This window comes from Ursus arctos, unplaced genomic scaffold (assembly GCF_023065955.2).
Source record: "Ursus arctos isolate Adak ecotype North America unplaced genomic scaffold, UrsArc2.0 scaffold_2, whole genome shotgun sequence".
NCBI lineage: Eukaryota > Metazoa > Chordata > Mammalia > Carnivora > Ursidae > Ursus > Ursus arctos.
Genome location: NW_026622874.1, coordinates 22849348 through 22874931, shown reverse-complemented (window position 1 = coordinate 22874931; position 25584 = coordinate 22849348). Strand labels below are relative to the sequence as shown.

Here is a 25584-nt window from a genome sequence, read left to right as displayed (position 1 = left end):
ATCCCTTTCCTTCCATGCCATTAAATGAGAAGATTCACATTCATATTATATAATCTCCACTATTAGGTTTTTAAAGAATACAGTCCTTTATTTCCTTTATAGATTCCCTTAGCACCTCATTTGGGTTCTTTGCACAATGGAAGTTCTTTTAATACTGTTTTTACTGACTTGATATCAAGAATGGGTCATGACCCATGGGAATGATGAGCATATTATTAGGAAGATAAATATTTTCTTTATGACTGACATGCCTGTCTTTTTATATATATTTTTGACATATTAAATCTATTGAACAGAATGGTTGCTTTTTCAGTTTCTGTTCGTTTGAGAAGCTGGATCCATGTTTTTGCCAGCTATTGGTCCTTTCTATACTCCAACTTCTCCTTTATTTTTATTAAGTGTCAGCATTTACAAACCTGCCACTTTGGCTAAATCCCACAGTCAATCATATTGTCATCCTGCTTTCATTTTCCTTTCTTTCTAAAGATAGAAGGAAATTACCTCTTGGCTGGAGAGATTTATAAACCTAGCAGGTAGGAAAATTAATTAATAATCTGGACTCAGAGAAGAACATGAGTGTTCCCCAGGGGTTCTTGTGCTGTGTTGTCGCGTAGCTGATGATACAGCTTACTGACATTGTTTTCCTGGCTTCTTTTGAGCCCTTGGGTAAAGTCATTTGTCTTTCTTAGGGTTAATTTGCTCGTTTAAGAAACTGTAATAATGAGGGGGATTTTTGTTTTCCTCCAGAGAGGGTGTTAGCACTAAAACAATATTTTCCCCCCTTAGCTGTTGAAGATTTCAGTCAGTGTCAGGAGGTAGGACACGTCCTACTACAGAGCACTTGATGCAGTAAGACCTAACTTTCGGTGAAAGTAATTGGGGTTGGGGAAAAAATTGGAAAGAGGATTTTTGTATAACATACAACATTTTCTTTCATCTGTAGAATCCTGAGTAGTTCTTGTAACTGTTCAACATGTCTTCAGATCTGTTACCTCATTTTATCTCTTTCTTACAACAGTTGTCTGAAGTATGGAGATTCTGGGCTATTGACAGTTCTGATGGTCTTGGGTGTACAAATATGGAGCTGGAATACCCAATACGTGTTGCTTTGTGTTTTAACACAACACGCTATATAGAAAGACAGCGCTGGTTTTATATCCGGACCCTGTCCATTATGCTAATGGGCTGGGTAACTGTGCCAGACCCCTCACCTCTCCAAACCTTAGGTTCCTTTAGTAAAATGAGAATAATTCCTGCACCGGAAGATCATTGTAAAGATTGAGCATCTGACCCAAAAGTGCTCAATAAATATCTATTAACCCTCTCTTTTATTCCTTTTCATTTAGGGCATGAGGATGGTTTTCTTAGAATTGATTTGCAGATTACGAGGAGGAAAATCTTCCTGAGGAAAAAAAGCAGTTTATTTCAGTATATCTTTCAGAGAGACGTACTCAAGATAAACTAAATCGTTCTTCCCACCTTGCCCTCGATTTGATCACCTGACATTGAAAGATACCTGCTGGCTCTGTAGGTAGCCATTTCTACAAATCCATGACCTGGGAATATTACCTGTGTCAAACGTAGCTCTGAGGACTAGAGTATTTGCCAGGGGCTCTGTGTTCCAGAGCTTTGTGGGAACAGTAAAGTTAAACTTTACCTTTGAATTTATAAGTCCACATAGACTTCATAAAGATTTCGTTTTGGAGGGAAGAAGAAGCAAGTTAGACTGTCATTACTTGAATTCTGAAATCCAGGGGAGTAATGATTTACTGGCATTTTGATAACGGGGCTTTGATTTTTATGCTTTATCATTATAAAGGGGATAATAATAGTGGGAACGAAATGTTTACTTTGCTTAAAACTGAACTAATCCCATAGGGGAGGAGAAGGGATTCCTTAATGTGGTACGTAGAATAAGACTCAAACTAAGGACTATGTTTGGGAACATCAGGCAATCGCCACCCCCTGCCAGTCATCCCCTCCCCTCACGCCCCAAGGATTGGTGAAGGAGCCCTTTAAGTCTGAGAAGGAGATAAAGCCCCATGGAACTGTCTGTGGGATTTATGGGGGAATGGGAAAGCTTCTGGGCTGTGGAGAAGCTTTTCCATTAATAGCAGACTTCATTCACAGAGAATATTAGGTCACACGGAAGCTCCCTACCCCCTACTGACCTTTCCAGACAGAGGTTGGCTGGGCCGTGCAGAAACAGAATGAGTTCCAGAAAGCCAGGGCACCTGTGAAACTGTGACCTCAGGATGTGATGACCTTGGGCATTTGAAGCTCTGAACGAGAGAGAAAGGCGAAAATTACACATTTTGCGAGTTTATTCTGGATCCTAAAGTGTCTGTGACGCTTTGTGATGGGATTTGGTAAATGCAGCAGACTGTTTTAGTTCTGGCCTCCCTCCCCTCATGCAGCTCTAAGTCCTTGAACTTCTCAAAGTAACATGTGATTTCGAAATTTTATAACGTAGATGGGCAAGACATTGAGGCCTTAAGTATTGTCCTGGGCTCCCTAGTAACTTGGCCTCAGAAATGCGGATGGAGCCCAGGTTAATTCAGAACATCTCAGTCATTAGCATTCTGAGTTTTAAGCACAAAAGTAGCATATAAAAGTGAAATTATCTTTTTGCAAAATGTAGCCAACTCCCTGGCATCCATTTAATTTTTGAATCTGCCTCTGTCAAGACTTTGGAACCCTTCCAAGAGGAACAGTGTCAGACATAGGGATTTGCATCCGGGAAGATGGAGTCCGTGATGGGTTCACACTGGACTGAGCGGCTTCACAGCCAGAAGGACTACTGTTTTTAGGCGCTGGAAAACACAACTTCCTGTTTCCCCCAGGAGAGTTCCTGGACTCTGAAGGGGGGATCCAAGGAGCCCTGCTGAGACAGGATGGTGGCGGGAGCTGGGACTTCTGTGCGATAAAACAACGGCCTTTGTTTGTTATTACAGCTCTCTTAGCATTTTCCTGAGGAGGAAGGGTCCTCATCATAGAAGCCGGACCACATTGTGACATGTGGCTTCAAGTAAAGTCAACTCTGGGGGATCTTGTCCTTGTTTTTCGAGCACATTCATGTGTCATGGGCGTGCTCCTCTACGTCTTTGTCCTTCACATACCTACTTTTTTCCTAGCTCAGAGGCAGAATTTCTACCTTCCCTGAGGTCAGAGATCACAGTGACAACATAGCTCCCTTAACCAGAGCGGACACAGATAGAGAAAAATGTTCCACCAGTGTGAAGGTCTCTCCTGCATTTACCATTGACATCATCTGGGAGGGACTCCTGGGCAATGGCATGCTGATCAATCCGCTCTCCAGAACCAGTGCCCCGATTTGTACCCAATCTGCCAGTTTCTGTGGTGTGAATCTTTCCACGACGACCGAATTCCCAGCACCAATGCGATGCCATTGAACATAGAACTGAGAAGGAGCGTGCGCAGTTGGCTCTTGCAAGCAGGGCACGCCGGATCCAGTACACCACTGGCTGGACCTTGTGTGTTTGCATAATTAGATGGAAGGTTGTGTTGGCATGCGTACAAATCTGGCAGTGAAGACTTCTGAGTTCTCTACCCAGAAATGCTGCCGGAGATGAGGCGATGTGTCATTCTGCCCCACGTGCAGGTGTTTCTTCTAGGGCTTGCCGTCTCTGCTCTTGGGACCTTCTGAATTTAGGTCTTCTTCCCCATGCCATCCTCAGTCCTCTCTTCTTCCTGTTCCACACAGTCCACCTGGGACAGTGAAGCCATTTTAATTGACATAATGCCTGCCTATTTCCATCTTAGACCCCTGTCCCCAGCTTTGAGATTCTAACTGCCTGTTGGACTGTATTATTGGAAAATCCCAAAGATACTTCAAGTTCTATGTTTCTAAGGTGGAATTCAGTACTTCTGCCCCTCAAAAATCTGGCTTTGCTTCCTCAGTTTTCTTTCATGTGGGTGGCACTGTTATCGTCCCAGTCATCCACACTAGAAATCAGGGAAACGTTCCTGGTTCCTTTCCCTCATCTTCACCCTCTGCATCCAACTCTTCAGCCAGTCTTGACAATTCTTGAGTACCCCCTAAATATGCCCCCCCCCTTTCTCTACCCCTGGCATCGTTTCGCAAGTTAAGGCCCCTACAGTGGCTCACCTGGAGTATCTACATCTTTCTTACTGATTTTCTCAACTTTAAAAACTTCCCATCAGCTCTGTCCTCCACGCTGTGATTTCTCTGACCACGCTTGAAACTATAAGAAATGGCATCTAAGCTTTTTAGGATTTGACCAGTGGCCTCCATGACCAGGTAGTTCCCTGCTGACTCTCTAGCCAAGCTGTCCATTCCTTTGGTTATATTGCTCCTATAACCACGGTGTCATCATCCCTGCACGCCCCCCCCTTTGCGGTCACACCTCTTTTCTTCATGCCTTTGTTTGTGCCGGTGTCTTTGCTACATCCTCCCCAACGTTGTTAACTCCCACTCATAACTTACAACCAGTGCAAGCAGCCCCTACTGGGGATGTCTTTTCCGATGCCACCTCTAGGCTGGGTCCCTCCTGGTTCTTCCATGATAATCTGGATATCGATCTCTGCTCCTTTTTTTTTTTTTTTTAACTCACTTTGCATCATAATGGTTTCTTTGTATCTGTTTCCTCTACTGGACCCAGCAACCTGGGTGTCCGAACTGCATGCTCTTTACCTTTGTGTCTCTCTTACCTTGCACAGTGCCTGGCACATAGTGCGGTTAGTTCCTGTGTGGCCGAATGAAAAAAAGAGACATCCATGCTGTACTCTTTTTATGCACTTAGCTTAGCCTCCCTGAGCAAAGATAAAGCGACAGGATGCCAGGTTGAATTTGAAGTTCATATACACAACAAATAACGTTTTAGTATGAGTCGATCCTAAATACTACAGAGGACATGCTTATGCTCCCCCCCAAGTAGCCTATTATTCATTAGTTATCCGAAATTAAAATTTAACGGAGCATCCTGGCAACCTTAACCTAGCAAAAAAGTGAGTTCACACCCAAGGTAGTTCACACCATGCAGAAGCTCACACTGAGCTTGACGTCACTTGCCGCAGGGTTTCGTACGGACGGTGCCTTGCATCTCTGTATGGCTTATGTGTGTGTAGCTGACGATACTCACGTGCACCGGCCTTGCCATGACACTGTGCGGTGTGCCGTTACCTACATGCGTGTTTTCCTTTGCATGGCAAGGACATTTCGTCTGTACAGATCTGGGCAGTCTAGACAGATGGCCAGAGCGTGTTCGTGCAACATCTCGTGGCATGTTGTCTGGCTGGCTGGTGCGTTTCTTTGAAAAGGGAATTTTACACGTTCTCTTGGTGTTCTGGGCTGAATGGAGAGCTAGCAGTGTGTACCTTCTTAAAGTCTATAAAACCCTGGATGTGGGTTTTAGATTTTGTTAGAGAGTTATGACTGGAAAGGACTCACTGTTGACGTTCCTGCTGAGGCCAACATGCCCCAGAACTGATGTACTGAAGGTTGAGCATGGCTTGGAGAAGGACTTTGTACTGTCTCCAGTTTAATGAGGTTGTTTACTTAGCATGTCCCCTATTAAAGTATCAGATGGCTGAAGTATTATTTTGATTGAAGGACATTTTTTTTTCCAAGTTAGAAACACCCAAGTTGTTAACAGTTGTATGTTTTCAGAAGGTGAAAGAGTGTCTTTCTCCATGACTGGAAACGGGATTGAAATATGGCACATTTCATCCCTCACGTTGTTTTTCTCCCGTTGTCCTCGTGCCAAAATGGATAATGATGGAAATTCCTCAGCTAGGACAGTCGGGCAGAGTTTTAGATATTTACCCCATAGGAGTCAGACATGTTCTCTCAGGAAACGCCGAATTCTAATGGCAGAGTGATTGCTGTCCCCACCCCCCCAACCATAAAAAAAGTCCTGAAACATTTTTGTGGCCTCGGTATCATGATCTTGTCAGTAAAACGATGGTCTCTGATTAAATCCAGATTGAGCTGTTTCCTGTTAGCGTGCTAACCCAGAGGGCAGGCTCAGCCCTCCATGTATCGCTCTCCCAGTCTGGGTTATTAAACACTTGTCTGCCAAGGCTCTCCCCCTGCCTCCCCCACTTTCCTTTTAAACTAGAATTCAAAGGCATTGAGGTATTACACACAAAAACAGATCCTAAAGTCTCTTAAAAGGGTTCTGCAGCTAGTGAATATTTTGCTGCAAAAATTAAACGAAAATTCTAGCTTCTCCAGTGTGAGCCATATGGCAGAATTAGGTTTTCTGTTTCACTTTTGTATGATTTTATTTCAGTGTAATTCCAGGAAAAAGCAGATAATTTCCAAGTTTTTGTTTCACAAAAATGTACTCCATTCGAGTGTCGGTAAATAAGAACTCCTCTTCAAAAACCTTCCCCCTGCTCTCGCAGGTTGATATTAGGGTGCTCGGCAAATGTGCAGAACGTGACACGATGCGAGCGCTCGGACACCTGAACGTGCGTTGTGTGCGGATTTTTGTGAGAGTGATTGTAGGCCCCGAGCCGTTCCCGTACTGCATTTGATACTGTCATTCACGCTCACTCACTGCACTTAGAGAATAGTTCTTAACATCCACATAATCAAAGTATCTTGTGAGCTTCTGTCAGCTCAAACACGGTTCTTCCTAATACACAGATGCAAACACTGAGGAACAAAAACCATCACAGGGAGGCATGGGGAGCAGGCACGCATAGGGAGACTTTTTTTTTTTTTCCCCGGAGGAAAAGGAGGACCAAAGGAAGCAACTGGGTTAATAAGTAGCAGGACTCCATTCCCAAGGGAGAGCCTTGGCTTCCTGCCAAATCTGCTTTCTGGCAGGAAAGGGGACCCCCTTCATCAGGTCCTTTGACAAGTATTTTTCTCTGTGTTTGAATTTTTGGCTCCATCAGTGCTCAGGGAAAAATTAGTTCTTTTAAGTTGTTTTTACTTTCAATAAGAAAAGATTTAAAGGAGAGTTTGCCTGGTGAGTAAAATAAGAATCCTCAAATTACAAGATTGTTTGGTAAGGGAACAGTGTCACAAGGTAAGGAAGCCTGATTTAGAATTACAGCTTGAATATCCCTCGAGAATGAGAAGCCGTTCCTTTCATTGTTGTTGTTAACATGTGACATCGAAGCATGTTTTTTAACTACTTTTTACTGTTATCTCGCTGATGATTTTTCCGGAACCAGATCTTTTGAAGTGACAAAGTAAAACCTAGAAAACATCCCTACATTTTGGTATTAAGAAAGCGGTCAAACAGATAGGGATGTTGGAAGATAAAAATTAACATTGTGTTTTATCATGTCTTTTTTTTTTTTATTAAGTGAAAAGCAGCCAAAGTGAAATATGGTTTAAATGCATCACAGTAAATTACGAAGCTAACGTTTTCCAAAGTAGGTTCGTTCTGATGGTCTGCAAGATGCTGTGAGAATAAAGGGAAGTCCGATTGGAAGGATCATGTATCAGATCTTTCTCTTAGAGTTTGTAGCACGTTAGCTCGTTAAAGACAAATTCTGCAGTAAAGAAATGTATTTGACTGTTTTACTCTGGAGTTCCCAAACTTGGCCACGGGACCTTTTGTTTTAGAACTTGTGTTTACAGCACCCACGTAGGGCAACACTTACTAACTAGTAAAAAAAAGTAATTAGACTTCGAAGGCATATATCCTTTCCATTTATTGCTTGCTTAAAGTGGATTGACACTCCTGGGAGGACAGACCGATACTATTAGGCCTTCCTTAAAACTACATATAGAGTGATAAAGGACAGTTATTAGGCCGTGATCTGAGTCAGCAGGCCAAAGAGGCCTACAGAAACGTTTGGTATTTTGCCTGAACCAGATCCCTCTCCTTAGTAAAGTAAAAGTATCCTTCGAGAAGGAAATAAAGATATAAAGTCATCCACCATGGAAGGTGGAGTCTTACTATTCATCCCCCTTAGTGTTGAGACATCGTGACACTCAGCTACCCTCACCTTTTTCTGAAAGTGATTGCCACCACTTTGGTCTTACTGGAAGCAGTCTTGCCAGCCAACTTCCTTCCAACGGTTGAACATCTGACAGGCCAGGTGAAGAAAAAGCAAATACGCGGCTTGGTGAGCGTAGGGTCATCATTTAGAGATCCGTTCTCTCTTCTTTGCTCTTCTTCCTCGATTTTCACCCATCTGGCTATTTCAATTTAGGCAAATCTGATATGCACCAGTTCAAACTTACCGTTGAGAAAAACTGCCTGGCCAGTGTTTGCCTCCCTGACAATGATTATTTGCTTTAGAAAAAGGTCCTCTCGGTAGGTCATCTTTGTGCCTGTGAAGGACAAGTTAAGCTGAAAATTGCATCTCTGTAGAATTTGTGAGACAGAGATTTACGGCAGGAGGTAAGGCACGGTCCTATTTTTCTTCAGTTTAATTCTCTTGCCTCAAACTCCATTTTAAGCTTTGCATATCTTACCAACGATCTGTTGTTAGGTTTTATGTCTCCCAAGGTGCGGTTATACCTGCCAGGACCATCCATAGTGTCGTTCTCATGTGGTAGCTACTTCTCGGGAGCCCACGTCTTCTCTTGTTCATCGCAAGTCTCCAGGAGGCAGGGGTCATACACCCGCCCACCCTCTCCATTACTCCCAGGGATGAGCCCAGGGCTCCTTGGTCCGGCCACTTCTTGGTCAATTCTGTTGATTGCTGTTGATATTGAATCAAGAGGGCTGTTGCTTCTTGTGGGCTGAAGAATATCAGACCATGGTCAGATCTCCAGAGTTTTCCGTGGAGATCATAGTCCTACCAAGGCTGGTCTTTCAGCCTAGTGACGTGGTGTCAGCTGGCTCACACAAATCCGAAAAATCTAAGTCACCTCTTCAAAGCCAGTTGGCGTCAGCTGCGGCACACCGCTGCAGGAGCTGTCTTTGGGAATGAGTTCGGCCACTCGCCATGGAACAATACAAAGGAAATGATCAATTAAACTTTTGCTGAGCTTGATTCTGGGGTCACGGAAAACATCCTTGGCCTATTTAGGCCAGCAACCAGTTCTTGATAGGGGATTAAGTAGAAGCAAGTGTGATCACCATGAAGTAAAGTAACACCCCCCCCCCCCCCCAACCACCTCACTCCACTCCACTCTTAGGGGAGAGAATCGCTGTACGTGGCTCGTAGAGAAATGAAATAAGAGCAGGGAAAACGTGACAGGCTGTGTTTCAACTGTTAACAATGTTTTCGGTTTTACTTTGGGGAGTCATTTCGCCTGATCATAATCATGAATTTCTTGTACAGGTTGAAGGCGACCAGCTGCCTCCAGGACATACAGTCAGTCAGTATGAAACCTGTAAGATCAGGACCATAAAAGCTGGCACCTTGGAGAAGCTGGTGGAGAACCTGCTGACGGCTTTTGGGGACAATGACTTTACCTATATCAGCATCTTCCTGTCAACGTACAGAGGCTTTGCCTCCACTAAAGAAGTGCTAGAGCTGCTGCTGGACAGGTAAGAATCTAACAGTTTGCAAGATGACAGAACACAAGACAGGCTTTCCGCAGAAGGAAGGCATGCGTTTCGGATTCACGTGCATCTGGTACGCGTGAGGAAGGCTTCACTGGAAGGAACAACTTTTGGAACAAGTGGCATGAAGGCTATTCAGGAGCCACTTTATGGTGTATTTCTGCTAGAGATACCTTATAAAAAAATCTATAAAATACTTAGGAGTACATGCTATAAATCTAGACTCAGTTGCATATAGGTTTCAGTTACTATTTGCCACCCTAAAATTTTCTCCATGTGTTAATAAGTGTATATTATTCTAGAAAATAATCAGTAACCAGGAGTGTCATTGTGTTGCTGGGAGCATTAAATATGCTAATATATGGGAAGCATCGAGTTCAGTATTAGACCAGTAGGAAGAAGCCAATAGATGGTAGCTTCAATAATGATGGCGATATTACTAATAACAATCACTGTGCACCGGCTGCTTTGTGGATATGCACATTAATATTATCCTCAGTTTATTTTGTTAAGTCACATGTTACATATATTGGAGCATGTATATTATAATTCACACATTGATAATTATATTTTCCTCCTCAGTTTTGCTTTATTTATAATTAAGCTTGACCTTTTAATTAATTGTTATTAGATTGACTTGATATTGGGAGGAAGAAGGCCATCAGTCAAACAATTGTTTTAGAGACATGAGAGTTCTCATCTGAATCCTTATATTCTGGGGTTTCCTGCATAAGAAAGGAAATGAGATAGGATGTTTTTGTTGGAGTAGTTGAGTGCTGACTTTTAGCTAGGTTTTTAAAAAATTTTGAAAGTATTATATGCTCATGTGCTCATAGAAGGGTATAAAAAGAAACATTCATGTTTTCTTATACTGCTATGTTTTCCCAAATATCTTTTATTAGGTTTTTTAAAAAGTTGTAGAAGTAGAAAGAAAAAAATTAAATAGACCATAATCTAATTAGGCAGATAACCCATATTAACATTTTAAAAATAGAAGTAATAGGGGCCCCTGGGTGGCTCAGTTGGTTAAGCATCTGCCTTCCGCTCAGGTCATGATCCCAGGGTCCTGGGATCGAGCCCCACATCGGGCTCTCTGTTCAGTGGGGAGCCTGCTTCTCACTCTCCCTCTGTCCCTCTCCCCCTGTTTGTGCTCTCTCTCACTATCTCTTTCACTATCTCTGGTCTCTCAAATAAATAAATAAAATCTTTAAATAAAAAAATAGAAGAACTCTATATATATACTGAAAAGTTTTAAACAATTGAGAAAATTATGAAAGTAAACATTTTCTTTTTCCCCAAGTCCCACTCCTCCTAGGTAATCATTGTAGACCATTCCTTTTGTGTTCTTCCCCAATTTTTCGGGCATATCTACATACACACACACACACACACACACATACATTTATATAAATATATATAATATTTGTTAATATATGATAATTGTCAAAAATATTATATAGTTTTTATATGGTATAAATAGAATCGTAGTGGATAGTCTGTTTGGCAACTTTGTTTTTTTTTACTTATCTGTCTTGGAGATTTTGTTTTAAAGATTTATTTATTTTATTAGAGAGAGAGCACAAGTCAGGGGAGGGGCAGAGGGAGAGGGAGAGAGAATCTCGAGCAGACTCCCCGCTAGCCCAGAGACCAACGTGGGGCTCGATCTCATGACCCTAAGAATCATGACCTGAGCCAAAACCAAGAGTCCGACACTCAAATGACTGAGTCACCCAAGTGTTCCTGTCTTGGAAATTTTTTTTATTTATTAAGAGAATTAACATATGCGAAAAGCTTAGAATAGTGGCTGGCATATTGAAAGCTCAAGAAATGTAAGATATTGTTATTTCAAAATCACATATAGGTACATTTACCATATTCTTTTTAGTGGCCTTACAGTATTTATTGAATAGATTATTCTATGGATGGACAGTTAAGCTCTCTCTAGTTTTTCAATTTGTCTTTAAAATTTGTAGTCAATACTGCAAAGAGTGTCTTCGAATATATATCTTTGAGAATTCTATAGGATAATTTCATAGAAGAGTGATCAATGAGGCAAAATACATAAACATTTTAAAATGTGAAAGGTGTTGCTAAATCGCCCTCCAGAAAGCTGTAGCAGCCACACTCCTGTCACAAAGAATGAGAGTTGCCTGTTCCTTCGCTTTCCCCAAACCCTTGTGAACTATGGATGTTTTCACCACTGCCACTGAAACCATCTCTGTCATGATCTGTCCATTGAAAAATAGCTCATTGTTTTTAAGTTTATATTTTTTACATTTGTGAGTGAGGTTTAGCATCTTTAAAACATTTGCTGGGCATTTATGTTTCCTGTTTATGTCTATTCATATCCTTTTCTTATTTTTGTTTTGAACTATTGTCATCTAATTATCGATCACCTAATTATAATTCTTTAATATTATGAAACTAGTTTTTTGCCTATCATATGTTAGAAGTATTTTTCCTAATTGGTCCCTTGGTTTTATTTATTTTATTTATTTGTTCATTTATTTATTTAAGGGAAAAAGAGAGACAGAGAAAGCACTAGCTGGGGGGCGGGGGGAGCAGGGAGGTGGGGAGAGGGAGAAGCAAGCAGGTTTCCCGCTGAGCAGGGAGCCCAATGCGGAGCTAGATCCCAGGACCCTGGGATCATGACCTGAGCCGAAGGCAGATGCTTAACTGACTGAGCTACCCAGGTGTCCCTGTCCCTTGGTTTTAAAAGTTGTTTATTAATGGGTCACCTGGGTGGCTCAGTTGGTTGGGTGTTGGACTCTTGGTTCACAGAGTATGCTTAAGTTTCTCCTTCCCTGGGCGCCTGGGTGGCTCAGTTGGTTAAGCGCGTCTGCCTTTGGCTCAGGTCATGATCCCAGGGTCCTGGGATCGAGTCCCGCATCGGGCTCCCTGCTCAGCTGGGAGCCTGCTTCTCCCTCTGCCTGCTGCTCCCCCTGCTTGTGCACTCTTTCTCTCTGTGTCAAATAAATAAATACAATCTTCTAAAAAAAAAAAAAGTTTCTCTCTCCCTCTGCCCCTCCCTCCCACACTCACTTGCATGCTCTTTCTCTCTCTCAAATAAATAAGTATTTTTAAAAAGTTGTTTATTAATATTTTTCATGGAGACATTTAAAGCAATTTTTTATGCGGTCATATCTATCAGTCTTAAGTAAGGGCTTTAATAATAAAGTTCTATTCCAATGTGATTAAGGTTATTGATAATAGTGAGTTTTTCTCAAGATATTTGATGCAAGGCAGAGTGACATCATTTGGACCAATGGTTATTCATATGTTCATATTCAGGAACACTGACAAAATATCTATCCTTTATCATGCATCGATCTGAATATGCTAACTCTGGACTTTAGCACAAATAGAAAGTTCTGTAGTCTTTTCCATGGCAGCACTTAAAATGTTAAGCCTGAAGTACGAACCTGTGGGATTAGTGAGTCATTTCTTTCATGGTTTGTTTGCTTGTATAGCATCTCACACCTATAAATAGAACTTGGAGAATTACATGAATTTTCTTTTAGCTTTGTCACGTATATATAAAGGATGCAGTATATGCGGTATACGGTTGGCCAACAGTATGGGGAAGTAGGTCAACACATCAGAAACTCCTACAAGTTTCCTTCGGAGTTGGCAACCTCTTCTACTTACGGGGCAGCTCTACTGATAACAGGCCACAGATGTCCGCAGTCAGTAAAGGAGCGCACATGAATTCCAGCTGTTCATCATAAATGGTGGACATACACACAGGAACTGGAGTGTTTAGTCTGTGACTCACGAACATCCAGCTTTTATTTGATGATTTTTAAGACCTTCTCTTTGTTCTATTATAGGAGATACACATTTTTGGATTTTTAAAAGATTAACTGGATGACAGTTATTAAATAACACAATCCTCATGAGTTCAAATTCAGATTATGAATTTGAATTCGGAATTCAAGCTCAGTTTAGTTCGAACTATCATTTAAGGTATAACTGAACAAAAGAGTTAAGATTTATCTTGACCTTTTTTGGATGGGCCACGGCTTGGCCTTAAATTTCATATCATAGTCCTATCCTTTGCTTGCCTCTGAAATGAGTGGAATCAACGAACACTGAATGCCTACACAATACCCAGTACTCTGCAAGACACCAGTTGGGTGAAACAGAAATAGAGCACTTGGCTGCTTCTCACCCTTGTGGTGAATTTACTGTGAAGCTGTTGGTACTGAACCTCTAGGGTCACTCACTCACTTTCAATACCCTCTTACATAATTTGTCTTCACAATTTTGTATTCTTTTTCTTAGAGAGGACCCTTCAAATTCCCTATGCTTGGCAAAAACCTGGATCCACCCCTGAGAACTTAATATTTTACTGCAAAAGATAAGGCTTACACTCATAAAACAAGCAGGCAACCACTTAAGATGGTGTAAAAATGAAACTCCAGTGCGTTCTGTAGAAGCTCAGAGAAATAAGTCACATTCGTTTTGCTTCCTCTGTGGAGATTTGGTTTGTACATGTATGTACAGACTTCAACATGAATATTTCTTTCTCCCATTTCCTACTCAGATTTTGTGACCAGATGTTAACCTTTGTTTCATTTTGACCAAAATGCAGATTCTGTGGAACATTGGGTTCTTCAATTTATTGTTGGGAGTTTTAATGTCTGTAACTGGGAGGTAAGCAACTAAATCGCACAGACTTGCCTTCTCTGAAGATAAATTTGATACTCTCTTTTCTTGTTAGTAAATCGTGGGAGGGTTGTTTGTGAGTCTCTGATGTAACTTTTTTATGATTTCTCTTGGTCTCTTAATAGTAGGTTGCTTACCTTTTGTGAAATCAACACAGAGAAGTTATTATAGGATGTGCTAACCCTAACCAGCCAAGAATGGATGGAGGGAAGGCAGATGCTGTAGTCTTTATTTACCCCCAGAGGAAAGCTTACTTGTTTTTTGTTTTTTGTTGTTGAGGAAAAGCTTATTTGAAGTCAAGCTTTGATTTTCCTTAAGACTTCCAGTCCTGTGGCTTTTCTCAGAAGGAACTTCAGGTGGTTTAAAAAAAATTTTTTTTTATAGTTTTTTCTTTCTGCTAAAGTGAGTCTTTGTGATTGACCAATAGACAGTGGCTTGAAGTCATAGATAGCTAATTGCACGTGTTTGCTTTATCTCTTGCTTGGGGTTATCAGCAGTCCACCAGGAATCCTGTTTCCTGTGCTTGTCACCATGGCTCAGTTAATTCTAGGGCTCGTTGATGTCCTTTTAACCTAAGAGAAAGTTTTGAATTGTGGCTTGGCTGTTTGTGTTAATGCTTTGAGATTTTATTTTCTCTAACTTCAGACATACATTCCACTTAAACATATATTTTTCCCACCCTACCATAAAAAAAAGTAAGGGAGTTAGGTCCCATGGAAAATACCCAACCTCAAATGTAGAGAGAAAGGACCATGAAATGTTTATATGTATATCTAGATTTTTCTTTAGACACCTGTCATATTAGCTACTTTTGGGCCATTTCTTCATCATTTTCCTTTCTCTGATCCATATTTTTCATATCAGAAGAAATCAGAATGCCTGGGATAAGCAGAGTAGGTGTGAGTGTGTTTCCAGAAACTTTTGCTAAGCCACTTTTGGCACTCAGTTCACAGCTTGGAAAGGGATGAGCAAATCTAAACTACCCCTTCGTTTCAAGTGAATTCTCCCAGTGGAGGGCTTTTGGAGAGGATAAAGGTTAAAGGCATCCATAAACATTATACTTCAAGACCAATCCACTTAATTTGCTTGCTTAGGTCACAGAGAGGAGACAATTCAGTGGCTGTTTGAACTTATCTCTTCTTTCCATGTTTTCTTGCCATGCGTTTTCACAGACTTCATCTCAGTTTATTTATCATGACATTACCTCCATGTTTATAGATAAGAAAATTGAGGCTCAGAGACATTAAATCAGTAAGTGGCAGAGCTGGAATTAAACCCTACCTTTTTCTGAGTTGGAATCTTTTCCCAAGTGTGCCATATTACTTCCCATGGTATGTTGATGCCATTTTAAAGGAAAGGGTGATTTGGGGATCCCCCTCAGCTATACTCGATTGACTTTCCTTGGAAACTACATTAATCTCTTCATGTGGTTTGAGCAGTTCACTTGGACATCAATATTCCTATTTGTTCATCTCTTCAAATGATAGTTACCAGATGTTTAATATGTGCCATATTCTGTACTGTACAAGGTGCTGTGTATATAATGGTGGACAAACTGGTCATGACTCCTGTACTCTTCATTTTAATGGCTAGTGGGGGGAAAGTAACTTTAAATCACCATACAAATAAATGTATATAATCACAATTTGTACAGTCTTTGGGGTATAAGAACTAGGTTCTGTGACAGAGACAATTAAGAGAGGATTTGGGGGATGGCTATTACCCAAACAAAACTGGATGTTGGCCAGTGGTGTAGAGTGGCTAACTAGGTCATGGGCCATCAAGGTCCCTATTGGGTCTGTGTGTCTAGAGTGTTTCTGTTTATTTGATGTGCTCAGGCCAAATCCATTGACCTGAATCTGCTACTTCCCAACGAGGACCCTACTTGGAGGACAGGGGTATAGTAAATGAGAAAGTTTTAGGAGGATTTTTGCAAATATATTATCACAGTGGAGTTAATAATCTTAAACCCGTATGTTATGACACCTGGAGTAGTGGCACCTTCCTACGTAAAAGGTGCTGTACCAATAACCAGCAGGAATGGAGCTGACCTTGCTGAGTGAAGCCGGTTCCTCCACAGCACAGAGAAGAGCCAATCAAATATAAAGCTCGACAAAGTAAGTCAGTCGGAGAAAGACACATACCATGTGATGTCACTCACATGTGAAATTTAAGGAACAAAACAAACAATGGGGAAAAAGGGAGAGAGCAAGAGAGAGACAAACCAAAAAACAGACTTAATTGTAGAGAACAAACTGATAGTTACCGGCGGGGGGCGGGGGTGATGGGTGAAATAGGTGATGGGGAGTAAGGCGTGCCCTTGCGATGAGCACTGGGTGTTGTGTGGAAGTGTTGAATCACTATATTGTACACCTGAAACTAATATAACACTGTGTGTTAACTAACTGGAATGAAAAACTTAATATAAAGCTTGAAAACATTTTATTTGCATAGACTTTGTCGTAAGTGCCAAACATGCTTCCGTTTCCTTTCAGTTTTAGGATATTTACGGGAAAGCAGTTTTCCTGTATTTCTTGTAGTCATGAGATTCATGTAACGAACAGAGTGTAATGGTTTAGAACATGAGCTCAGGACTGAGAAAACGAATTTGATTCTGGTTTTGCACTTCTTACTTGCTTCACAACATTGGACAAGTTACTTTCTCTTCCTGGCTTCAGTTTCCCTATCTATAACACTAGAATGAAAAATAACCCTAATACTTGTAGAGTTATTATGAGGTTTAAGCTTGATAATGTAAAGTTCTTAGTATAGTGGCTGGCAAATACTAAGTGCTTAGGAAATTCTTTCTTCATGGAACTTTTTACTATTGGAAATTCCCTTTTTTATTTATCTTGCTTATTTCTTGACTGTCTCCCCTACTTAGTGACCATGCCTATCTTGTTCGTGGCTGTATGCTTAGGAATGGTATCTAGCAGTAAGGGCTTAGGAACTATCTGTCTGACGAATAAACAATGGTTTCTATATTATTCATGCCTGTTATGAGCACTCTCATTGGAAGGCACAACCAGGAACATTACCCAGCGTCTGCTTCCATTTAGTGGGACAGACAAATAAATCTAAAGACTTGTATCATTACTGTCAAGGCAGTGAGGGCTCAATATGTACTTTAAAAAGAGAGGCTTTTTAAATAAAATTTAAGGTTCATAGCAAAATTGTGGAAAGGACCAAGAATTCCCATATACCTCCTGCCACCACACATGCCCCCCACTATCAATCCTGCACTAGAGTGGAACATTTGTTGCAAGCATTGACAGACACGTCATTATCATCCAAGGTCCATAGTTAAACTGGGGTTCACACTTGGTGTTGTACATTCTATGGGTTTGGACAAATGTCTAATGACATGTATCCATCATTATCATATCATACAGAATAGTTTCACTGCCCTAAAAATCCTCTGTGCTCTGCCTATTCATCTCTCCCTCTCCCTCCCCCAATCCCTGGCAATCACTGATTTTTTTACTGCCTCCATAGTTTTGCCTTTTCCAGAATGTCACATGCTTGGAATCATACAGTAGGTAGCCTTTTCAGATTGGTGTCTTTTACTTAGTAGCATGCAATTAAGACTCCTCCGTGTCTTTTCGTGGCTTAATAGCTCATTTCTTTTTAGTGTCAAATAATATTCCATTGTTTGAATGTATCACAGTTTATTCATCTACTGAAGGGCATCTTGGTTGTTTCTAAGTTTTGGCAATTAAATAATAAAATAAAATAAAGGTGCTATAAACATCCTTCCGTAGGTTTTTGTGTGGACCTAAATTTTCAGTGCCTTTGGATAAATATCAAGGAGGAAAAATGCTAGCTCGTGCGGGAAGAGTGTGTTTAGTTTTGTAAGAAACTGCTAAACTGTCTTCCAACGTGGATGCATTCCCTCTAGCAGTCAACAAGAGTTCCTGTTGCTCCACATCCTTGTCAGCATTTGGTATTGTCAGTGTTTTGGGTTTTGGCCATTCTGATAGGTGTATAATGGTATCTCATCGCATTTTAAATTTGCAGTTCCATAATGACATACGATGCTAAATATTTTTCATATGCTTATTTCTCATCTGTGTATCTTCTTTGGCAACGTGTCTATTTAGGTCTTTTGCCCATTTGCCCATTTTTTAATTGTGTTGTTTGTTTTCTTATTGTTGAGTTTTAAGAGTTCTTTGTATACTTTGGATAACAGTCTTTTAACAGATGTGAGTTTTGCTAATGTTTTCTCCAAGTCTGTGTATCAATATTTTCTTTCATGATTTGTGCCTTCGCTGTTGTATTTAAAAGGATATTGTTGGGGCACCTGGCTGTCTCAGTCAGTGGAGTGTGCAACTCTTGATCTAGGGATTGGGGTTTGAGCCCCACATTGGGTACGGAGATTACTTACAAATAAAATCTTAAAAAAAAAAAAGAAATAAAAGGCCATTATCATACCCAAGATCATCTAAGTTTTCTCCTATGTTATTGTCTAGAAGTTTTATAGTTTCATGTTTTACATTTAGGTCTGTGACCCATTTTGAGTTGATTTTTGTGAAAGATGTAAGGTCTGTGTCTAGATTCATTTTTTTGCCTGTGAATATTAAGTTGTTCTATCACTCATCATTTGTTGAAAAGACTATCTTTGCTCCATTGTTTTGCTTTTGCTCCTTTGTCAAAGATCTATTCATGTGGGTCTATTTTTAGATTCTTTATCCTGCTCCATTGATCTATTTGTCTGTTTTCACCAATACCATATAGTCTTGATTACTGTAGCTTTACACAGTAAGTCTTGAAGTCAGGTAGCATCAATCCTTTGACTTTGTTCTCTTTCAAAGTTGAGTTGGTTATTCTGGGTCTTTTGCCTCTCCAAATAAACTTTAAAATCCATTTGTCAATATCCACAAAATAAGTTGCTGAGATTTTGGTTGAGAGTGCATTGAATTTATAGATCAAGTTGGAAGAACTGACATTTTGACGATATTGAGTCCATATTCATGAACATGGAACATTTCTCTATTTAGTTCTTCTTCGATATCTTTCATAAGGGTTTTGTAGTTTAGCTCATATAAATCTTTTACTTTTTTTTTAGACTTATACTAATATTTTATTTTGGGGAAAGTGCTAATGTGAAGGGTTTATGTGTTTTTAATTTCAAATTCCACTTGTTCATTGCTAGTATGTAGGAAAGCAATTAACTTTTGTATGTTAACCTTGTATTCTGCAATCTTACTATAATCACTTATTAGTTTTCATAGTTTTTGGTCGATTTTTTTTTCAGATTTTCCACATAGATAATCATGTTATCTGCAAACAAAGATAGTTTTATTTCCTTCTTCCCAGTCTGTGTACTTTTTATTTCCTTTTCTTGTTTTTTGTTTTTGCTTTTTGTATTTGTAAGAAACTGCTTTTTCAGATTGTCTGTTTATTCTTGTATGAGTTTTATGTAGACATGAATTTCTGGCCTATATCATATTCTTTCTTTCTGTGGAACTTTTTAAAACCTTTCTTGCAAGGCAGGTCTACTGGCTAAAAATTCCCTTGATTTTTGTTTTTGTTCTTTTGAGAAAGTCTTTATTTCTCCTTCACTTTTGAAGGATAGTTTTGAAGGGCACAGAATTCCAGGTTGGTAGGTTTTTCTCTCAACATTTTAGGTATTTCAATTCACTCTCTTCTTGCTTGGGTAGCTTCTGAGAAGAACTTGGATATAATTCTGATTTTTGCTCCTTTAGAGGTAAGGGGTTCTTGTCTAGTTTTGTTTGCTCTGACTTTTTTCAAGATTTTTTCTTTGTCTTTGATTTTCTTAAGTTTGAACATGACATGCCTAGGTGTATTGTTTTGGGCATTTATCTTTCTTGATGTTCTCTGAGCTTCTTGAATTTGTGGGTTTGTGTCTGACATTAATAAGGGGTTCTTGTCTAGTTTTGTTTGCTCTGACTTTTTTCAAGATTTTTTCTTTGTCTTTGATTTTCTTAAGTTTGAACATGATATGCCTAGGTGTATTGTTTTGGGCATTTATCTTTCTTGATGTTCTGTGAGCTTCTTGAATTTGTGGGTTTGTGTCTGACATTAATTTGTGGGTTTGTGTCTGACATCATTCATTTTTTTCTTCATTATTCTTTTAGGTATTGTTTCTGTTTCCTCTCCTTCTGGTATTCCCATTACACATATGTTACACCTTTTGTAATTGTCCCATAGTGCTTGATATTCTTTTCTTTTTGGGGGAGCATTTTTAAAATTTATTTTTGTGTGTTTGTGTTTGTTTGTTTGCTTTTCAGTTTTAGAAGTATCTATTTTCTTATTCTCAAGTGTAGAGATTCTTTCTTCAGCCATGCCCATCTGCTAAGGGGTCCCTAAAAGGCATTCTTCATTTCTGTTACAATGTTTTTGATTTCTAGCATTTCTCTCTTATTCTTTATTTCCATTTCTCTGCTTATATTATCTATCCTTGTATATTGTCTACTTTTTCCTTTTGATTCCTTAACAAGTTTATCATAGTTTTAAAAAATTCTTAATCTGATATTTATTCCTTTCCTGCTATATCTGATTCTGGGTCTGATGCTTGTTCAGTCTCTTCAAAATGTGGGTTTTTTTGTTTTGTTTTGTTTTGCATTTTAGCATGACTTGTAATATTTTGATAAAAGGTGGATACGAGATACCCAGTAAAAGGAAATTAGTCTTTCCTAATGTACTTGAAATGTGGGGGGAGGGGAAGCTTTCTATAGTACTATGATTAGGTTTCAGTCTAATGGTGAACCTGTGCCCCTGGACTGTGAACTTCACCAGTGCTTCTTAACTGTTTTTTCTCCCCCCACCTTAGTGAAAGGCTCAAGATGGGTATTTCCCTCCCCCCACATGGAAGGCTAGAAAAGGCTAGAGCAGGGCATTCTCCTTTCCCTGGGTAGCTTAGGCTCTGGTAAAATAGTTTGTCCTGAGAGCAGATGTTCTTAAGAAGAACAGAGTACTCTGGTGTATTTCAAGATGGTTCCTTTTTACCTTCCATTGCTAGAAGTACCAGGAGACTTTTTTTTTTAAGATTTTATTTATTTGAGAGAGAGAGGGAGAGCATGAGTGAGGGAGAGAGGCAGAGGCAGAGGGAGAAGCAGACTACCTGCTGAGCAGGGAGCCTGACATGGGGCTTGATCCCAGGACCCAAGTTCATGACCTGAACCGAAGCCAGACACGTAACCACCCAGGTGCCCCTGTACCAGAAGATTTTTCTCTGATATTTACTGTGGGGACCTGGTCAGTCTCCTGGAGGTAAAACTCACAAAAGCGTGGCAGTGCACCTGTGACTGGGTCCCCCTGTAGTTTTATCTTTCTTAGACTTGTCCACACTCAGCCCCCAGCAATTCAGTAGTTACAGTTCAGGTTTTCCTGCCCTGGCACTGGTTTCTGTGGAGTTTCTACTCTAATACGTTGTGACTCTTTCTATCTCTTCAGCTATGAGGAGCAGTGGTTTGCCCTGTGACCTCACTTTTCTGATGGATCTAGGAATAGTTGTTCATTTTCCAGTTTAGTCAGCTTTTCACTTGTTCAGATGGAGTAGCTACTTGTAAGCTCCTTACGTGCTGGACTGGAAACGAAGTTCTTTTCTGCCCATTTTTTAAATCATGTTATTCGATTTCTCACTGTTGAATTTTAGGAGTTTTTGTATATTTTAGATAATAAATCTTTATAATATGTCTTTTGAAAATATTATCTACCTCTTTGTGGCTTTCTTCTCATTTTCTTGAGAGAATGTACACTTTTAAGAAAAATCATTTTTGCCCCTGGGAGCTGTGAGGTGGTCATAGTAAACACCCTTTCAAAGGCTCATAACACAAATACATTCAGCTCTCAAATGCTTTCTGAGCATGAGGAGCTGAGTAAGCACTTTGAGATTTTTTGAGATGTTAAACCTCATTTTAAAATAATTTTTAAATTTAGTTCTCGAGTAGAACTATGCACTTGCCCAGTATTCCCAGATTTGTGCTTGCATACAGTGCTCATGAGGTTCCATTACTTCTCTTTTAGTGGGAGGCAGAGTTTCTAATATCTTCCCTCTGCTCTTTCAAGGACAGAGAGTTATGAACAGAGAGCTCTTGGGAGCAGATCCTGGAATCTAACCTTAGACTAGGGCCTCACGGCATCTTACAATGGTAACCGTAAGTCTCTTACAGCAGTAACACGTGTATTAAATGTTACGATTAAACTCATAATGTGATTTTTCCTACACTTTTCCTTCTTCTGAAAGTTATTTATATCTAACGTCTATCATTTACATTGTCAAAATAATGCTGTACCATTCTCTTCATTTATTTTAGTAACTCTCCTCTCCAACTCACCACAAAATCAAATGGAAACAAATAGAGTGGTTCACCTATTGAGACTTTTGTCCTGGAATCCATGAAAAAGTTGAGATTTATTGATCAGTTGGCTCCAGGATGCTCTTCCTGGTCATTTAGTGGGAAAGCTTTCAGGAAATCCTAACATTCCTTTATTTCCTTTTCCAGCTTAAAATACAGACATACTGGATATTCTCCTAGGGTGAGAATTTCTTAGAAAATGAAAGCCATTTCTAAGATTTGTGTTACAGGAGATGAGTTTAAATAGATTTTCTCTAGGTTTGAGTGTTGATGACCCCACAGGCAAGAAAACCCTTGGAGAGTCTAGATGTTATGGGTTTAGGGGGAAAAAAAGGCAGTTTGTTGAAAGATAAATTGGACTCATATCTTATTTACTGTGACTATTAGGAAGATAAAAATACTTGCTGATAGAAAAAGGGATTATGACAAGGGCTATGAAAATCTTTTGGTATCAGTGCTTCTAACATTGAAAAGAACATTGAAAACTTTTACAAGGCACGTCCTTCATGAAAGGTCCCATGCTCTTGCTAGTTCAGCTTTATCAGGTGGAGAAAAACAGTTTAGCTCATAAAATAATAAAAGATATAACATTTATAATAACTTACATAACCATCCATGGCAGACAGAATAATGCCCCCCCCCCAAGATGTCCAGTATTAATGCCTGGAGTATGAATATGTCGGGTTCCAAGCAAAGCAGAATTAAGTTGCTAATTGGCTGACCTTAAAATAAGGAGATTATTTTGGATTATCTGAGTGGGTTCAGTGTAATCACAAAGGTCCTTAAAAGTGAAAGGTGGAGGGGCTCCTGGGTGGATCAGTCGGTTAAGAGTCTGCCTTCAGCTCAGGTCATGATCCCAGGGTCCTGGGATCGAGCTCCCCGTAGGGCTCCTTGCTCCTTGGGGAGCCTGCGTCTCCCTCTGCCTGCTGTTCCCCCTGCTTGTGTTCTTTCTCTCTGTGTGTCAAATAAATCAATAAATAAAATCTTTAATAAAAAAAAGTGAAAGGTGGAGGCAAAAGAGAGAATCAGAAAAAAAGAGGTGAGGATGGAAACTGGATCAGAGAGATGCTGTGTGTCTGGCTTTGAAGATGGAAGAACAGGACGATAGGCCAAGTACTGGCAGCCTCTAGAAGCTAGAAAAGGCAATTAAATGGATTCTCTCCTAGAGCCTCTAGAAAGGAACACAGTCCTGCTGATAGTGGGTGTTGGACTTCTGAGCTGGGCAACTATAACGTAATAAATTCGTGTTGTTTAAGCCACCAAGTCTGTAGTAATTTGTTATGGCAGCAATAGAAAACTAATAGATCACCAATAAAATTTTTGGTCTGTTGGAGAAGTTGTTCAGAATTCGATAAAGACAGGGAATTCTTGTCAGGGAGATGGGCTCCAAAAATCTAATGCTCGTAGGCTGCTCAAGGAGGCTGAAGGCCAGGTGTTCCTTCACCTTCACCTTTGTTCTGTACAGAACATCAGGCCCTGATCAGCCATGGCTCACTCAGCCCTGGGAAAATGGCGGGAAACAAAGGACACGGCTTAGCCTCAACAAGACAAACACTGTTACTCTTTTGTCTCTGTGACTGTGCCATTGCTTTGGGTTAACCAGAAAAATTTCATTTGGTACTGTTTTAGAATTACACCCAACCATAATCACTTGAGGGAAAATGAAAATAAGTTCTTTTCCGTGCTGGGTTGGTTGTCTTTGATAAATCCTTATTTATTTTTGCCAAATGGACCCAACTTTCACCCAGCAGCATTGTGGGAATTCTCTGTGGGAACATGGGGTGACTGTAGAACCCTAGCTTTCTGGGGCTGGTAGTGATGGTTCTGTTAAGTAGACCCTGAAGGGTTGCTGTTCAAGACTTCACCGCAGGTCATAACCGGGCTAGCTTTCTTTTCTTGAGGTAAAAATGTTTCTATGAAGTAGCTTTTCTTTCTTTCTTCCTTCCTTCCTTCCTTTCTTCTTTCTTTCTTTCTTTCTTTCTTTCTTTCTTTCTTTCTTTCTTTCTTTCTTTCTTTCCCCTTCCTTCCTTCCTTCCTTCCTTCCTTCCTTCCTTCCTTCCTTCCTTCCTTCCTTTTAATTTCACTTGGCAAAGGGAGAGAGGACATGCAGTAACCCTTCTTTTGTAGAAAAGAATATCAAATTGCTCAGCAGGCTTTTTTTTTTTTTTTTAATGTGTATTTGTTTAGAAACCACAAAACAAAACTGACAGAAAAACTGAAAGGCAAGGTGCATATATCCTGAACAGTAACTGGAATGTATTCCAGTTTTCAGTTCAGTTTTGATAATCTAAAGAAATGGTCTTGACCATTTTCCAGCAGGTGGTGGGAGAGATTGATCACAAGCCCCTTTAGGATCAGCCATATAGAAAAAAAGCACATCATCATATTTTGCATACTGTTTAGGGATTCCCAGACTTGCATAGTTTCATCCAAGGACCCTCCAGGCATAAGCTGTCTAGCATGAACAATGGGACAAGACACATAGGTGGCCATGATGAGTCAGAGGGGACTGCTCCTACCTTATGTCATGATGGGAAGGAGAAGTATGGTTCTGGAAATTAAATTCATTAAATTTCATTAAAGTAAAGTAAATGATTTTAAAAAGGCATGTCGGAATCTTTCAAAGTAAAAAGGACTGTTTTTGAGGTAGTTTTAGTTTATCTTATCACTTTTCTCTTAATTGACACATGCCTTTTTTTTACGTGTGTCTGTGTGTGTTTGTGTGCAGGAGAGAACTTAGCCCTTGAGAATGACATATAAATTGGTGCTATATTGAGTTTTTGTCAACATAGGGGAGAAAAGTAATCCTAAAAATGAAAGGATACCACAGCCCTACCCTCATATTCGTTGTACGAGGTTGCACGTAGCCTGTTTCAGAAGGTTCCTGACGAGCTCTGCAAGGGCATCTTTTTGTGGTTGGGGAAAACTGAGCTACAGGCTTGCACTGATTCGTTAGTAATGCATGAATTCGTTTGAAACCTCGGACAAATCTCGACTAACAGACTCTGTGGTTGTCAGAACGTTGCCTGCTCACCACCCCAGACATAACCTTGCTTCTTCTGTGGTCCTGCATTGTGGCCACAGCCACGGTAGCCTACTAGCCAGACGTATTTGCAGTTGATTGTTTGCAG

At 40.1% G+C, this 25584-nt stretch overlaps 1 protein-coding gene across 6 annotated transcripts in view; it reads left to right on the top strand.

Moving 5' to 3' along the window:
• RGL1 (ral guanine nucleotide dissociation stimulator like 1) overlaps positions 1-25584 on the top strand; it is a 248238-nt gene that overhangs the window by 155803 nt on the left and 66851 nt on the right. For all 6 annotated transcript variants that reach the window (XM_044387870.3, XM_057315608.1, XM_057315611.1 and 3 more), the window contains one exon: positions 9241-9449. In XM_044387870.3, the coding sequence (XP_044243805.2) occupies positions 9241-9449 (209 nt within the window). The remainder of the gene's footprint in view (positions 1-9240; positions 9450-25584) is intronic.